Source organism: Aythya marila (genome assembly GCF_965140915.1).
Source record: "Aythya marila genome assembly, chromosome: 1".
Lineage (NCBI taxonomy): Eukaryota > Metazoa > Chordata > Aves > Anseriformes > Anatidae > Aythya > Aythya marila.
In genome coordinates, this window is record NC_139042.1 from 194,691,160 (window position 1) to 194,709,827 (window position 18,668).

Sequence of the window (18,668 nt, forward strand, 5' to 3'; positions counted from 1 at the left end):
TATTTTCAGGTTAAGGCAGGAAGAGCGCATAAGTAATTTTTGTCTTTATTGTTAGATAGAAGTCCATAAATAACCCAAGTTCTTTTGAATTCGCTATTTAGAACTGTACATGGAAAGTTGGAGTTTCTTTTATTTCAAGTCCACAAGAGATAATTGGTACTTCAGAGTTTGGAGGGAGTATCTTAATACATTTAGTGAACAGTCCTTGAAACATTTGTGTGATCATTAGTTCATTCCATTTGGAAAAAGGATTAATTTTAATCAAGTTGGCTATGGAAAATTCTCAAATGCCCACAAAAGATAAGGCAACTTGAAAGAACTGGAGAAGCTGAGGCATAAACTCTAAAATAAAAATGAGGTAACAGCTTCTTGTACTACTGCAGTGTAGTGAAGACCAATGTCATACTCTGAAGGATAAGAGACGAAATACTTCAGCAGTCTGACTTGGCTTTCAATTATGTTTATCCTTCTGTCTGATGACATTAAAATGCAGTACAAGTGCTGTGTAATTCCACTTCACCTCAAGCCCTATGGAACCCTCCTTGCGTTTGCTAAAATCCAAGATAAAAAAACATGGATATTCCTTATTAGTTAGCAGTTTTTAATTTTTATGTCATAAATACATTTAAAAAAAGCTACAAAAAGAGCCTTATAACTAAATTTTACAAGAAAAATTCACCAGTTCTTATTCATTCATTCTACATTATATATATATATCTATATCTATCTATATCTATATATATAAAATGCACTGCTTAAGTAGAATAATGTGTTTGTCTAGCTTTAACCTGCTTGTGCAGAGTTGAATTTTCCTATTGTGAGGAAGGATGTAGAGCTTGGTATCTATTTTTGGTTGATCATAGCAGCCACATTCAATGACCTTGGCATTGCTCTTTTATTTGATAATAAAACCCTATAATATGCTGCACATAATAATGGTGGATTACAAAGTTGTTTTTTTCTTTTGAACACAGGCCAACCTTCATTTATACTTGAACCCTATGGTGCTCTACTTTAGGGCAGCTACTTTATAGCCCTTTTGCATTAAGGCTAGAAGGGCCTTTAAAATATTCTAAAGGTTTAGAATATATTACAGGAAAAGTAGAAATCAAGACTGTCTCTGTTATTTCTTTGGGTTTTGTTTTTTTCTGTGTACATTTTTGGAGTAGAGTTGTGGGGGCTCTTTTATTTCTTTTGCTTGTTTATTTGTCAAAATATTCTTTGAAGCATTCAGCATGATCCAAGACACAAACGTTTGGGAAATTTTCAGCAAATTGCAACCTTATTTGGTTTGCGTGTTCCTCTTTTTTTTTTTCCCCACTGGTTTTCTGTCCTCCTCCAGACCACGTCAAGCCTGGAGACAGTATCTCACTTTCACAGACTGTGAAAGTAACCTGTGAATAAGTCAGGGTTCACAAATGATGTACTTTCAGCTATTATGTAAATAAACAGCACTCATCTCAAGATTATATTTATAATGAAGGGTATTTAATGAAGTTGAAAAGGTCCTAAATCTTTCAGTTGGGTTGTTTAGAATCATAGAATCATAGAATATCCTGAGTTGGAAGGGACCCTTAAGGATCATCAAGTCCAACTCTCGACACCGCACGGGTCTACCCAAAAGTTCAGACCATGTGCCTAAGTTCACAGTCCAATCTCTTCTTAAATTCAGACAGGCTCGGTGCAGTGACCACTTCCCTGGGGAGCCTGTTCCAGTGTGCAACCACCCTCTCTGTGAAGAACCCCCTCCTGACGTCCAGCCTTTAAAATCACAGTGGCTAATATCAGAAAGTATTTTCCCCATAGGAACTCTTTTTGTTGTTGTTTTGCTATGAGCTCTTATTTTGTTACCAATATAACCATTTTTGTGACTTCCAGAAGGAATAAATATGTGCCTTCGAATTTTTTACATTCTTCTAACAGTTTGCTCTAAGATGTTTGTTCAAGATTTTGGGGGTGGGTGCCAAACTGTCTGAGTGCCAAACTTTTCCTGAAACAGGAAATACATTCAACTGCTCTTCCTACCCCCGTTCCGTGCTGTCACTTAGCAAATAGCTAAATGTCCTATGCTCCTAAGCTTTTATCACAGCTGTTCAAATTCTGTTTCTTCAATAAGTCTCTAAATGGTTTTCCAGAAATATGTTCACAATTTCCACACACAACTTCCCACCATTCATTTTTTTTGGCCTGATCAAAGCTCAGAGATGACACCCAATGCATGGTTGACCTATAAGCTGAGAAGCCATTCATTTTGAGATAGTGGGACGTGATGGATTTGCTATTCAGACTGTGCAATAAAAACACCTAAAAAGCTGTCTTGATCACCTAAGAAGAACCCATAGACAGTTACATATGTGGAGTGGTAGTGGAATTACAAGATAATCAGTAACAGTTGCGTGTGCAGAGACATGGTCAAGGTCAAGTTATGAGAAGGCTTTCTGTTTTTTGTCGCACAGTGTGATTGTACAAATATACTTGAGAAATGCTTGCTTTTGCAGTATGTAAATGCAGTGCAGGGTTAATTTGAAGAATTTAATAGAGGAAAGCTTATTTTCTTTTTCAAATGGTCTGACATTCTTCAGTTCACTGAATCTTTTCTATCCCAATATCCTCTTTCATGAGCTTTCCATTAGTTTCCCAGTGCTTTCAGTCAAGCTATTTTTACTCTACGGTCTCATGTTTCCCGTTCTTTGGAATAATATTAGTAGTTCATCTTCAGATAATTTTCTGCCTTTGGGGAGAGAAGTGTCTATAGAGCACAGCTGTTGAAGAAAGGGCCCAAAGAAAGCATTATGCATCAGACCATAATGCCCAACATTTTCTGGCAAGACTTCCAGAAATAGCTACTGCCAAGCAAAGACCTTTTAAAGGTATACATATCCCAATGTTTCTGCTATCTAAAAAGAAGCAAAAACATTATTTGCAGTGCAGAATACGTGTGGTGATAATAATATGATATTGTTAAAACAGAAACAATCTGTTACGTGCCCAGCGAAAACCAGGAAATCCTGGGTGGCATCTATTTCCTTTAAGAAGAAGAAAAAAAATCAAATGCTATTTGGTTGTCTTTTTTTTTTTTTTTTTTTTTTTGAGAATGGGTGGATATTCTTAATATTAATAAGGCAAAGAATTATTTTTATATGGAGCATTTCTCATTTGATCACTCTACGCTCTCATTTAGGAGTGAAGGAAATGTATATTAGGAGTGAAAGAAATTGAAAGTGGAAAATGCATGTAACAACTCTGTTACGCTGTATATAACGAAGATGATTAAACAAGGGTGTGAATTTTGTGTTACTGACTGTGTAGTATTGTCTCTATCATCTGTTCTGTGCATGACTTTGAGAGGGCAGTTTTTATACATGTGATTCTTTTTATTAGGGAATCAAATTGGAAAGAGTTCATTAAATAATCAGTGAAGAACTTAATGAATTTTGACCTGTATTATGGGCCTGTGATCTTGTCGTATTCAGTTCAATACTATTTTTTTATTTTATAGCTAATCGTAACAATTAATGATATGTGTGTACCAGATAACAAGTTAGTTTTGTTGATTGTGAGTATAATGTCAGGAACATGAGGTCAATAAGGGAAAACCTTGTTTTCAGTAGCAGGAATTAGTGGTGATTACTCCCAAGCATCACTGCTGGTAAAAGAGAGCATGTAACCATTAAAGCAAGTGAACTCCCCCTCTTCTGGCATAGAGAGAAATTGAAGTGAAATTCTCCTTTTGTCTTAGTGTGTGTTAAGTTGGAGCAAGACTTTTATTTTGCTAAATTCAAGCAAATAACTTTATTCCCAAGCTTGCCCATTTTTCAAGAACATCTAGAGGCAAAACAGTTTCTAAATGCTTTTTTGATTAAAATGTTTTGATGTTCTTTGTATTCCTCCTATCTTAAAAGGTAGTAACCTGTGGGAGATAACTGGAAACTGGAGAGCTTGCAGTGCTTTCAGTGGGTGGGGATGTTGGTAAATTGGAAACTTATCAACAGTTTTCTTCAGTCTGGAATCCCTTGTGTGAGGTACTTAAACCCAAGCCCAATGTATTCTTCATTCCAGTGTAGTAGCATGTTTCCTTATGAAGTGAAACATGAAAAAACATGTCCTTAAGGAAGCGGTAGCTATTCAATTTTGTAGCTGTTGGGGTTTTCTATTTTGTCCTCTGCGCTCTCCAGTAACCTTTCTGAAACCATGATCAAGATTTCTGAGTCTTTTTGCTTCCTCTTTTGCTCTCCGACAAAGATAGGTGTATGTGCCCAACGTGTGACACACGTGAGCAGTGTCAGAATAAACCTCACTATAGATTGCTGGGTAATACAACACTGGAAGGATACTGAAAACAGTTTGGTACTTTGCATTTGCCTTGTAAGACTTTTTAATTATGTTTTTATTTTCATGCTTTTTTTTTTTTTTAATTAATACTTCCTTAATCTTGGCTCAGGAGGTAGAATATTCTTTGGCCTTTGGAGCCTGTGCTGCTACTCCATGTTCTCTCAAAAAGGCTTTTTTATTCTTCTGATCACAACACAAGGAAAATGAAGACTTGTTGATTGAGGCATTCAGGTTTCCAAGACAAGTGCGGGAGACTGATACTAGACTTTATCAGTCTTTGAAGTGATTGATTTATGAAATTTCAGTATGTCTACTTTAAAGTATTTTTGTTGACAGCCAAAATGTGATATAAATAACAAGCCTTTTTTGCATTTTGTCTGTCAATGGCTCTAAACACCCTTGAAATGTTTTGGTAGCAGTGACAGTCTGTCTGTACAGGTAGTTGTCTGATTAAGAAGGACTTGAAAGACATTCATCTTATTTCTGATCATTGTACGTGAGTGACTGACTGTGATGATCCAGCCAAGATTTCTTGGAACCTCTCCTGCAGTTGCTGAAAAGTATTTACATTAGGCTTCTGATTTTGGTCAGGGCTCCCTCCATACAAGATATTTGGGAGCAAGAGAGCTACTGGTAGAGCTGGACACTTTCTGATAGTTGAATGGCAAACTATATTTGGATACACCTACAAACTCCAAAGGCTTTGTTTCATTATGTTAGTTGATGGCACATCGTGAATTTTTTCTCTTCCATAAGATCTTTCAAGTCTCATTCTTCATTGGAGATAGCAACGTATGATTGACTGCTACTGATGGGATAGCAGTTTGATTTAAATAGCCTAAATGCATAGGGTCTGGGGAGTATAATCTGCCTGGCATTCTGCTGGTCCGTACGATGTGAGATTTATTATTGGCACACCTTCCAGGTCTGCTAGATATGATCTCCTGGGTTTGGCACAAATGCAGTGGGACAATAGTAGCAGGTAGTAAGAGTTTTTCAATTTTTGAAAGCCTCTGCTTTCTGGCTTTTGGTTTGTAGCCTTGTAGATAAAACCATATTTCATGGGAGTACTGTGAACACTATTCTGAATTGATTCAGTTCTTCAAGGTGTTGGCTTACAAACGGAAGGTACAGCCCAAGGTTTACAGTTGACCTGATTTTCAAGGGAAAAGAATGTTCTGCAATAACCGAATCTCCAAGAGGAGCTTCCAAGTCTCCTGCTGGGGAGCTGGATCTGGGTGCTTTGTAGTGTCTCTGACATAGATTACCCCCAAAAACTAGAGGTATATGGGATTTAGATGACTCTTGCTTATTCAAGGTTATTCTGCTGCCAGGACCACCTGAACCTCTCAGTGAAGACCCTACAGCCTTGGGAACTACATGGGGGGCTGGGAGCATCTGTCTGCTAAATGCCACTACCATGGGCATTATGTGCTGGCCCATGCAGGGGTTTATTACTCCCTCCTGAAGGGTGTCTCTGCCAACACTGGGCTGGTTTCTCAGGCCACACTGAAGCCCTCTGCAAACTGTAGTCCATCCTGCTTTGATTTGTCTGCCTGGGTTGAAACTGTCATTTTGTTACAGTACTTCATTGTATTTCTGTTTTTCTCAGACATTTCTTTTGCACTGCAGTTACTAGTCTGCATAATGAAAGGAAACACTTTAAAGGTTCTGAATGGAAAATGCTTAATTCTGGTTTGTGGACTAGACCTTAGTTGTGCAAAATGTTTGTAGTCAAATATTCTGTATCTAAGCTGAAAGTAAATTGTCTGTGTGCCTGTGGAGCTTCTCCTTTTAACAAGCTGAAGATGAGCTGCAATAAGTGCTAATAATCTTGCTAATATGCACTATAATTTGGATCATACTGTGAACATTTTCATAAAGTGTGTATCTCATGCCAACTAAGTTTGGTCTGGATCATTAGCCTAACATCTGTGGAGAAACTATTAAATACACAAACATCAAAACCTCCTGGACATGTGGATAAAAAGAAAGGAAGATGTTTGGTATTGGACAGGCTGTATGTTCTGGTTCACGTAAGGTCTTTCAAAGAATTTTTTCACGGCTTTTTTTTTGAAAATGGAATTCCGTATGTTGAATTCCTTTGAGCTGCTGCTTCAGAATAAAGCAAGGAACACTGGAATCCTGCCACAAGAGGGCCTGTCTGACATTCTCTGAAAGAATGCTTCTGGGAAAGGATGTGAGCAATCTTTAAAGTATCAGTGAGGATTATCTGTGTCCTGAATGCATGCTTCTGTTACTCTGAAAGACTTCTTAAAGTGTCTTGGCTTAATTCTTGCCTGCCACATTAGTCATATTGTATAACTGTTGTCTTGGTGTAGTGCAAGTGCGTCTTGGCACTTGGTATTGGTATCAACGCATTACTGCTGCAGACATAGATACCTAAAACGTTGTCAAAATGCAGGAAACTCACACCATTGTTTTTTTTGCAGTTGCCTTGTAGAAGGAGACGCTAAAGAAGAAATCTTGCAGCCTCCAGAGCCTCAGCCAGTCCCACCGATCTTAACGCCATCTCCTCCGTCAGCCTATCCAACAGTCACTACCGTGTGGCAGGACAATGACAGATACCATCCAAAGCCAGTTTTGCACATGGTTTCATCAGAGCATTCAACAGACCTCAATGAGAATTACAACAAGGCAACAGAGCATTCAGGGAAGAACGAACCCAGTGAACGCGTGGAGAAAAGGCTGGAGCGCAACTTAAGTTTTGAAATCAAGAAGGTACCTCTGCAGGAGGGGCCCCGGAGCTTTGATGGGAACTCCCTCTTGAACAGGGGACATGCGATTAAAGTGAAGCCTGTGTCATCCTCCATAACTGATAAGAGCTTTAAGTCACAGGAGCAGTTTTCAGGGGATACGTTTGTGGATGCTTCTAAAAACTCATGCGTGGAATGCAGCGTGCCCCAGTCTAACACAGCCTTAATACCTTCACCGGAAAGTCCGCGGAGTCAGCAGGTTTCTGATACTCCACCACGACCAGATCGCCTGCCTCTAACAGAAAAGGGACACGCCAGGTGGTCGCTGCACGGGGCTGAAAATGCACTGCGTACTTCTTCAGTGTCCGAAGACACGTCTTCGGACGTCTTGTGTCATGGAGCTAAAACTCTCTCTCTAGTATCAAACACCGCAGTTGAACTTCCTTCCAGTGATAAAGTTGATCACACTGCTCTTTCTGTTCGAGCACCCCTCTGTTTTACTAATCCTCTTCATTCAGATGATTCTGACACAGATGAAATGAACTTTGAAGGAGCCATGAGCAGAAGCGCATCTAACGTTTCAACCGCAAGTGCCACAGTTTCTGCTGCCACTCACACTGAAAACATTTCTGCCAGAAAAGTGTTGCCAATGTCTATTGCTAGGCAAGACTTAACAGCTCTAACATGTTCTGAAGATGGCAAAGGTAGGTTTTACTGTGTTTCGGAAGTGCTATTTGTTAACCTGGTTACATCTCTAGGACTGGACAATGTAAGTTTCTATACTGTGTGATTTTTTTTACATGTAAATTTAAACAGTATAGTATGGCAGCTTTAGAAGGGACATAACTCTTCAGTTTTTATTTTGTGTGTGAGCTATGTCTGTTACGTTACTGCAACTAGGGACCTTGATAACATTTCAAAAGCACTATTATGAGGTGTGATTGTATCGTTAATTGCAGGTTTCTGTGTTATTGGTGGCCATGTATTTTTCCCTCATGCTAGGATTTTACTTTTTAATTCTTCACTGCTATGATTTCATGGAAGTGTCTATAGTAGTGGCAGTTTCAGGTAGCCAAAGTACAGTATATGTGAAATTCATGCTGACTGGTTGATGCACTGATCCTAGCAATGTGGATGTAACTTTTTTAACTGCATCAGTCTTTGAAGTTGCTTGTTATTTGCCTCCTGCATTTTCATACCATTGTACGTATTTAGCCCTCTTTTCCTGTATGTGGCCAGGAGGACACACAGTAATATTGTTGTTCATGTAAAAATCCAAGTTCTGCTTTAGTGACTATTTAAACTGCTGACTTGTGCAATGCTTTGAAAAATCTTACTCTTTTGGGGGAATTTTTGAGCAAGGAAGGTTTGCTCAAAATAGGGCATGACTGTTTCTGCAAATAATGTCAATATTGAAGGTAAAAGGGTCCTAAGATGTGCAGCTTTGGTTTTCAGTCGGGCTGGCATGCTTAAATCAGATGGAGGCTGTAACTGGAAAGACAAATTAGGCCTCAGCAGCTGGCTATGCAAAGTCCAACAAAGCACATGGTAAGGCTGTGGAGCTCTGAAAGGTTCACATGTGCTCCTCTAACTAGATCAGACTCTTGCACTAGAAACTCCTTACAGTGATGGCCTTGCTTCAGGAACCTGTGTAGAACTACGTGACTTTTTCTGTGGTGGAATTGGGTCTAGTCTATGATGCAAGATGCGGTTGGCTGATCTGAAAATATTTTGTGAACTAAGTTTTTGTCAAAGGTCAGGTACTCAGAAATGTCAACTATTTCCAACTTGAAAAACAATCTGTTTCTACAGATTGTGATGTTATTTATACACACAAAACAATACGAGCACAAGCAGTTGCAGTTTTCAAATCTGAGACACATTAAAAATGTTCTATATGTAAAGGGCTTTGCTGTTGCTGTCATAGTTACTTTAACATTTATACCAAGCAGTCGTCCTCAGATCATGGAAGATCTGCATGATAAGGTATCTTTCTATACTTGTTGTTTTCCTTCTTTCCCCAGGCAATCATTATTTATCACTGTTAGGAAAGTGCTTCTTCCCTACACATCTCTTTATGTAGATGCTGCAAGAACATGCAAACGTGTATTTTTTAAGTGATAGTGCATAAATATGATAAAGAATGGGGAAAAATGTCACTCAATAATTTTTCATGTAACTGCACATCAGAAACATTCTGAAATAACAGGACAGCCTTTGTGCTGCTGGTATGTTGTTGATTTCACAGGAACAGCTTAACTTTTCTTAAATTGTTATTGTTTCTTTTTGTGTTCAGTTCGAACCTATTTCTTCTTGCACTAAGTTGATCTGTATTATTGAATGCTTCACAGTTTAGGGTGATATCATATGATATCAATATGAGATTTTGATATATCAAAAAACCAACTTCAAAATGTGGTTTTTTAACTTATCTAAATGTTGTATTTGATTTAGATGCCGATACTAGTGAAGATTCCTCTCCCCCGCTCCCAGAAAGAACACCAGAATCGTTTATATTGGCGAGTGAACCGAGTGAGTTTTTATGTTGTGTGATAGTTGTGGATATAAGATGTAAAATGCATTTCGGTATTTGAATGCCCCTGGCTTTTGGCTAATTTTGAGGTGTTAAATTTGAATTTTAAGAAAAAATTGAATGAAACCTAGCATATTTAATGGCATATTTGAGCTTGATGGATAACTTTCACAAGTGCTTGAACACAAACAAATAATTTCTCCATTTCTGACTAAGCATGCTGTTACATGATAGTTAAGTATATTGGAGACTTCAATATTGATTTTAGTGTACCTGTCTTTCAATCTGAAATACTGAATAAGGTAGTATTTCCATTTAGAGGATTCCCTAGCTATGTTAAGCAACATTCCTACTACTCCTGGATAGGGAACAGGAAAACATGGGGCTCATCTTGGGATGAGAGAGGAAGGAAAGATGATGACAGGTCATGCTGTACTGCATTTGGTGAACAAGTCCAGTTACTTTAAGTTTTACATACTTTACTGTTAATAAAGTCAAAAATTAGGATGATGCTTGGTATCTTCCGAAAACAAAACAACAAAGCCCTGGTGTGAAGTAGTTACTTACCGAGGTTTTTGTTTAATGTCACTGGCTTTCTCAAACTTTCAGGAAGTTCTAGCTAAAGAGGGTAATACAGGTACTTTCAGCAGTGTTGTCAAGCATAGATAGTTCTGAGTCATTGATTCTTTCTTTGGTTATTATATTATGTTAGGGAAATACGTAATTCTTGGATTTGCTTCTTTTCTGTAAGAACACATTAAAAAAATCTATGGGGCTGGAATCACTAGAAACGCATCAGTTATGGTTGTGTTTTGTCTTGATGTCAGCGTCTGACAGGCTGACTCAGCAAAAGCAGAGTGTGACTGTTCTGTTTTGTGTGTTTTCTTTGCATACGTTTTTTTTTTTTTTTTAGATCTACTATTGTTGCAGAGCAAAATTCTGAAAACATTATTGAAAAAGTAGCTAATTCTTCTCTCAGTTAGGAACTCCCAAATGTAGAAAGTAGAAGCCCACTGTGAAAGCACAGGACTGCATTGTTTGCACTTACATTGTAGAGCCTTCTCTTATCTTAAACTCTTTTCTGCTTGTCCAAACTTCTAATTAGAATAAGTTGCTTTTATATCACACTTCTACTGGCTGCGTTCTGATGCCCCATCATGCAGAGAACTCAAGTATGATAAGTTTGATTTAATTTTTCCTAGGCGCACCCTTGCCGAAGCCAGTTATGATTGCACAGTCTGAGTGGAGCATATTGCGTGATCAGCATCTCCCTGAACAAACAATCTCTACGGTACGTAAAGGAGACAAGTCTGTACTGATCATTCATTTCTAGTTGTGTTGGGAGCCACAATAGAAAACAAAATATACAGCTGTGAAAAATTAGAGCTGTTGAGTATCTGCAGCTACCTACCTAATTGTTGTCCTGCGATAGCTGGTGAACCAACGCGTGAAGAGCATGTTCACTTTCCGAGAAAACTATATTTTTTTTGATGTCCAAGAACATTTTAAGAAGTCATCCTTAATATAACTTAAATTACAATGTTAGTAATGTAAGTATTGCTATTTAGTATTGCTATTTATACAGAGCTTGCTCCTGTCCCTAATGGAACATAGGATACATGAATGTTCAAGGGAGTTGCAGTCTCCCTTGAACCTCCTGCACAAAGCAGGGTGTCAGACCAGGCTGCCGAGGGCTTTATGCAGTTGGGCCTTGAAAACATCCAAAGACAGAGATCTCGTATCCTCTGTGGACAACATGTTCCACTGCCTGAAAAATGTTTTTCACTATATTTACATTTATTTTTAAATAATGCTTTTCCTGCACATTAAATGTCACTTTTCACCTCAGTCTACTAGTTGCTCCAAGTCATCCAGCTTAAACACCTGGTAAAATTTCAAAAACGTGTATATTCTCTTCACATTCATGCATTTTTTCATGCATGCCCAAACACTTCACAGCCACCTTTACACACTAAAATGTTGTCAAAAATGGTAGATGTGAATTTTTGGGAACTGTACATTTCGTACAAGAAGTAAACTACCTGATTCTGCAAAAAGTCCATAATGTGACAATTTCAACTTCTTATGAAATTATGTAAAACTCTGATAGTGAAGTATATATAAACTAGCATAACATTTTCAGCGCTATAGTAAGTCATAAATGTAGGAGGAAGTAGGTATTCCCACATTTTCTATTTCTTGAAGACTTAATTCCATCATCTTAAATTTCTGATGTTCTTTCAGTAGTTTGAAAATATTTTTACTATTTTGAATATTTCTCATTAACAGGGTTTGAAAACTACTTCACCTGTACTACCTGGTAAGTGATGGAAAAGAGTTTTTTTGTTGTTGTTGTTTTAATATGAAAAATAATGTTTTTTCCACTTATCAGTTTGTCAAGTAATCCCATAAGAGTAAAAGTTTGAGTAACCTAGGTACTTGAACTGATAGTGTGCTGGGAGTATTTCTATTAGAAGATTGGAAAATAACAGAGGACCTTTTTCTTCTGGAAATTCAAGTATTTCGTGATCTAACTTTGGGGAAAAAAATAGGATTACTTCAAAAAACTATTTCCAAACCAGGATGCTATAATTTAATGTTCAAACTTCTAAAAATGATAGCAGTCTTGCAATAAACCAAGCTCTTATTTCAAAATACCTATATTCTACTGAACTATTTTTTTTCTGAACTTGGCTTCAGCTCAAAATATTTTAGACATATTTTCAGAACACGGTTGTTTCTGAAAGGGCTATTTCTAAAGTTTTTAATGTTTTCTGAGGAAGCAAGTTGTAAGTCAAATGTAAAACTTATTCTAGCATACCAAAATTGCTGAATTTTCATCTACATTACAATAAAAATATTTTTTGCCCTAATTAAATCCTTCCTGTGTTATGTTCATTAATTTATTCTGTGTTTATTCCTGTCATTACAAAACAAAGTTCAGTGGTGAGGATTTGTGGGGGAGTATGTATGTGTTGTGCATATATGAGCCAATGACAATGAGCCATTGTCAGCTGAATATGAGCCAGCAGTGTGCTCAGGTGGCCAAGAAGGCCAACGGCATCCTGGCTTGTATTAGGAACAGCGTGACCAGCAGGGCTAGGGAGGTGATCGTCCCCCTGTACTCAGCTCTGGTGAGGCCGCACCTCGAGTACTGTGTTCAGTTTTGGGCCCCTCGCTACAAGAAGGACATCGAGGTGCTTGAGCGGGTGCAGAGAAGGGCGACGAAGCTGGTGAGGGGCCTGGAGAACAAGTCCTACGAGGAGCGGCTGAGGGAGCTGGGCTTGTTCAGCCTGGAGAAGAGGAGGCTCAGGGGTGACCTTATCGCTCTCTATAGGTACCTCAAGGGAGGCTGTAGCGAGGTGGGGGTTGGCCTGTTCTCCCACGTGCCTGGTGACAGGACGAGGGGGAATGGGTTTAAGTTGAGCCAGGGGAGTTTTAGGCTAGATGTTAGGAAGAACTTCTTCACTGAAAGGGTTGTGAGGCATTGGAACAGGCTGCCCAGGGAAGTGGTGGAGTCACCATCCTTGGAAGTCTTCAAAAGACGTTTAGATGTAGAGCTTAGGGATATGGTTTAGTGGAGGGCTGTTAGCGTTAGGTTGGAGGTTGGACTCGATGACCTTGAGGTCTCTTCCAACCTAGAAAATTCTGTGATTCTGTGATTCTGTGATATTTACCAAAACATTAAATATATCTTTTGAAAAGGCTTTGGTAAGGGGGCAGTCTATCAATTCATGTTTAATTTTGCAGCAACCTGATTAAGCAAACTGCTTCAGCTGTAATCTTACTTTATCTGCCATGTATCTTATGTATGTATATACTTGAATGGGCTAGAAGACTCCACTTCAACCCACGTGTTAAATGCTTAGTTATTTTAACTTAGTTATTAGATAGTTATTTTTTAATGAAATCACTTTCAAAAGTATTACAGATTTGCTCATTGGAGGTTATGCAAGTAACGTAGTGTATAGTCACTTAACCTGTACTCTTAAGCACCTTTAGTTTAGAAGGAATATGGACAAATACATTTATATTGATGCATTAAATGGTACTGTGAAGTCTTGTAATTTAAAATATGCTTTCAAACTTGTTTAGAAAGAAGTTCTATGTTTGGTAAACAGCAGTGTGTCACTGGAATTGCTGAACATCTGCATCAAACAATTTTGAAGTGCATTTTTAAGAAATGAGAAAAATGTGCTGCTTAATCTTGATTTTTATAAACAGTATTTGATGTAAGTTGTATTTTAGACTAAGATGTTATTAAAAATAGCTTTCATGAAGTGCTGACTAGAAGAATGATACATTAAGAAGTGTATATATTTGTGTGTGTGTTTTCCAGGTCGTCCTGAAATAAGCAACAAAACACCAACTGATACTTTACCTCAGATTTCTTTTTCTGGTTCCGCTGATACAAGAGGTCAAATCTCAGAATTTCCTACAGAAATAACAGATATGGGTAATTACAATTCATTCAAAACTAATCACCTGATATTTTAAACACAAGATTCACTAACAATATTAGTTTGGATAGCTGCTACTAGTACCTTCCTTTCAACTTACTGACCAGAAAAACCCAGACAAATAAGCCTGCCTTGTTTCTTCAGCATCATTGACTGTTTTACTCAGAATGAGGAATTTAGGCTTTTATTTAAAAAAAAAAAAAAAAAAAAAAAAAAAAAAAAAAGATTTTTAGGACCTAGAGAATTAGTCAACTAGGATAGAACTTCTGTAGAGCATTCAAAACTTTCAGAAATAATATCTGGGAAAAACTACTTAAGTACACAGGAGGGGAAAAAATAACAAAGGCTGTAATACTGTATCTTCTGAAATGTACCTCCCAAGTGAGGTTTAACTAGTGAAATATAATTATATACATCTTTTTGTGTTTTTATTTCTTATGGCCATAGTGCCTTTAGAACTCTTAATACCCACAAGCTAAGTTTTTAGCCTTGAGGGTAAACCTTTTATGTAAGAGCTGGAGCATGTCTTACAGTGACATGCCCCGTCAGTATTTGTGAGGTTTTGTTGTCTGGGTGGACAGAAATATTTAATATATGTGTTTCTTTAGGTTTTGGAAACCGTTGTGGAAAGCCTAGAGGACCAAGAGAGCCACCTTCAGAATGGACATGATCCAAGAACCAATGGACATACTATCAATAAATTATACTGGAAAACTCAAGTGCCACTGAGAACTAGAAAAACAGTATTCCACTTCTTTGAGGGGCAACTAACACAGAGCAGTGTAGATCTAACGACCAAATGGTACACTTTTACAGTACATCCCACGCAAAACCTTAAACATCGTTCACAACAGTGGATTCCAGTATTACAACTTAACTTTTTGCTGGGGCCATCTACCTGCCTTATTACACTTAGGAGAAAGTATTACATATGATTTATTTTGTAACTTCAAGTATTATTGCCTTAATGTCTTTTAACCCTGTTACACGCTGCTTGTAGACATATGTTAATATAGTAATACTTTTGACAGATTGTGTTTATGGACTACTTTTTGCTAACGTTTGATTACCATGTATGCATTATTTTGTATATGTACAGGGCAAGTAAGTATATAATTTGATAAAGTTGCAATCATAAAATATTAACAGAAGATGTAAGAAATCTCTGCATGATCTAAATTTTTGTGTACCTTATTTGTAAATTATTTGCCCTGAAGTTTTAGAAAATAGTTTTTTTGGTTTTGTTTGTTTTTTACAAAAATTGCTGGACACACACATCCAGAGTTGCAGGTTAGCAGAGATAAAGATTGTAATACATTTTGTAAATTGTAAGCAAAAGGTTATTTTTATATTATATACTGTTTAATTGTCAGACCTAATTTGTTCTGGTTTTCATCTAGTCATGGAGATTCAGTAAGTGCCTTGGAACAATATTGAATTCTCTTAGCCTGTGTATGTTACTTCAGTGTTTTGAATTCATCTGGAATTAGATTATCAAAAATATTTGTAAGTTTCTAGTATATTTGACCTGCCAGTAAAAGAGAAACCATTCTACATATTCAACACTCCTTAGTTTTCATTTTAACATTTGATCAGTTGCAATCAATAGAAGATTCATCTCTGTCAACTTTCTGTATAGTAGTTTTACAACTTCAGTGCAGCGTATTTCTAATTTGGGGAAAACCAGAACACACTGGTAAAAGGACTGTTTAAATACCACTGTCTTCTCTCACAATGGTGAATACCATTTTTGTTGTTCAGCGACTGTGTATGTAAAAAGCAACTTATATGAAGGTTCACGTAGAGCCCTTGCAGCTACACTGTATCTTGGCAATATATTATGTCAAGAGTTAATCCTTATAAGGATTCCTTACTTAAACTTTTCTGTAATAGAATCTTTAAATTAAAGAAAGTCAAAATCTCGGTATGGATGTTTTTACTCTTAGGGGGGAAAAAAAAAAGACTACTCAGAAGGAAGCCTAAGTGAAGCCTAAGAAGGATGGAGGTCTGGCTTAGCTTGTAACTTTTGTACTTGAGCACATATAGTGACCCTCAGGACTTTATTTTAAGTAACTACTCAAAGCTCTGGCTGGCAGTAATGCCAGATAAGTGAAGAAGCATCTTCAGAGGAAAAATGGTTATTTTAGCTAGTGGAACTATCTATTAGTCTAAACTTTAGCCATGGAAACATTAGGTCTGATTTGCTACTTGTAACTTCAGGCATTAACTCGCCTTTAGCAGAGAGGCCCCAGATAGCTACCCCGTTACCACTTCCCGAAAGGTGTGTAACTTGCAGGTACTGTTTTTGATTATGGAATAATCACTGTGCATTTGGTACAGCCTGCCTAGCTCAGGAGCTTTTTTGAAGAATTGAGCGTGCTATAAATATTTAACTTCCCCTGGATATCGTTCTACAATTGTCCATTTAAAAAAAATCAATCTTATATGCCATTTGAGCTAACCTCTGTCAACTGGCTGCCTTCTGTATAAACAGTTGAGAAAAATGGAGTGTCTTGCAGCTGGAAGAGTAAAGTCAGCCTGAACTTTGTTCCCCTTCACGTGCAGTGAAGCTTCAGCTTTGGCTGTCTCAGATCTTTTACAGTTTTGCATGACAGGCTGTCATTACCACTGGACAGTCCAAATCACTAACTTTTTTGAAATAGCTGTTAAGTAAGACTTCCAAATTTAAATGTATACTTTTTAAGGAACGTTTACGCCTTTTTCTATCTCAGGAAAATGTAAAACTATAGATTGTAGATAATATACTTTTCATATTAGAATTTCATTTAGAGCAATGGCTGACAAAAATCTGTGTGTAGTGTGTACAGGCCATCTTGGTCATGTTTAATTATGGTACATCTATGTTCATATTTGTACAACTAGGTTCATATTCTGTAAATTTGCATGGATTTATATTAGGAGGAAGAGATTTATATTATTGGGAAGAGTGGCTGGGAAGCTGCCTGGCAGAAAAGGACCTGGGGGTGTTTGTCAATAACTGGCTGAACATGAGCCAGCAGTGTGCTCAGGTGGCCAAGAAGGCCAACGGCATCCTGGCTGGTATCAGGAATAGTGTGGGCAGCAGGACCAGGGCAGTGATTGTCCCCCTGTCCCTCTGGTGAGGGCACACCTCGAGTCCTGTGCTCAGCTTTGGGCCCCTCACTGCAAGAAGGACATTGAGGTGCTGGTGCATGTCCAGAGAAGGGCAACAAAGCTGGTGAAGGGCCTGGAGCACAAGTCCTGTGAGGAGCAGCTGGGGGAGCTGGGCGTGTTTGGTCTGGAGATGAGGAGGATCACGGGAGACGTTATCGCGCTCTGCAGTTACTTCAGAGGAGGCTGTAGTGAGGTGGGGATCAGTCTGTTCTCCTGAGCAGGAAGCTATAAGACAAGAGGATATGACCTCCAGTTGCACCAGGGGAGGTTTAGGGTGGGTTTTAGGAAAAATTTCTTGACTGAGAAGGTTGTGAGGCATTAGAGCAGGCTGCCCAGGGAAGTGGTTGAGTCACCATCCCTGGAGGCATTTAAAAGCTATGTAGATGTGGTGCTTAGGGACGTGCTTTAGTACTAAGTTAACATCAAGTTGGGCTTGATGATCTGAAATGTCTTTTCCAACATAAATGATTCTGTGATTCTGTATCATATTCCAGATTGAGTCCATCGTAGGAACTCCTCAGCTTTGCTTTAGCAATATGAAATGGAAATTGTCCTCTGTTGTTTCTTCTATCCTTTGACAGGTCTATTTTGCAACTCACTGTTGTGGGCTCACATTCATCTGAATTTTATATTTTTACCTATTTTATTACGCTTAAACTGACAGTTCTAAGTGTAAGGCAGGGCCTGCCCAGTGTCCTAACAATTGTGGGTGGTAGAGATAGGCTTAGGGTTGGGTGCTGCATGCTGGATAGTTCTACCGTGTAACTTTGAAAAGTTATCCAGGCTAACAACTTCAAAAAAAAAAAAAAAAAAAAAAAAAAAGCCCTTTCTTTGCTGTGGTTTAATTGAAATTGAACCAGAGAGGCTTAGAATGTTACACTGGACTTTGCAAATTATCACTGACATCCAGTTCTAGACCAAAAAATTTCTCCATAAGTATTGAAATCAGTCACGGAATAGTCTTTGTTCCCCCACGCCCCACCCACCCCAAAAGCACTCTTCAGTTTAAGTCTTAAAACCATTTTTATTTCTTTTTGTTTGCTAGGAGAGTCTGCATTTGCATGCAATTTTTCTTAAACAAGTTTCTGACTTGGCAACTGTGCAAAACAATGAAAAACCTGAAAGGTTTACCTCTGGGTTTTGTGTGTTGAAATCTTGGATTGGGTTTCTCTGGGGGCGAATTCCTAAAAGAACTGGTGCAGATGAAGTGGGACATAATGACCAGGCAATGGTAACTGCATGCTGCTGGAGTAGTTGCTTTTAGCTGGAGGTCGTACTGCCTTCACGCGGTGTTCTGATGCCTGAATGCCTGTATATTTGGATCTGAACATTAAAACATCTGTTTGAAGCTGTGATCCCTACTGTGCCACATAGCACTTGGTATGAAGTGGTGATGTGCTATATAATTAGTGCAAATTCCCTGTTTTTAAGAGTAACGTTATCACTGATGGTTTACTTCTAGGTCACTTAACA

The 18,668-nt window shown here is 38.1% G+C and overlaps 1 protein-coding gene across 1 annotated transcript in view; it reads left to right on the forward strand.

Moving 5' to 3' along the window:
• The window catches only part of PTPN12 (protein tyrosine phosphatase non-receptor type 12), a 78,185-nt gene extending 60,034 nt beyond the window's left edge, over positions 1–18,151 (forward strand). Inside the window, exons 13-18 of the mRNA XM_082784906.1 lie at positions 6,786–7,753; positions 9,504–9,581; positions 10,785–10,873; positions 11,872–11,902; positions 13,922–14,038; positions 14,651–18,151. Coding sequence (XP_082641032.1) covers positions 6,786–7,753; positions 9,504–9,581; positions 10,785–10,873; positions 11,872–11,902; positions 13,922–14,038; positions 14,651–14,712 — 1,345 coding nt within the window. The 3' untranslated portion in view covers positions 14,713–18,151. The remainder of the gene's footprint in view (positions 1–6,785; positions 7,754–9,503; positions 9,582–10,784; positions 10,874–11,871; positions 11,903–13,921; positions 14,039–14,650) is intronic.
• Positions 18,152–18,668: the final 517 nt, after the last annotated feature.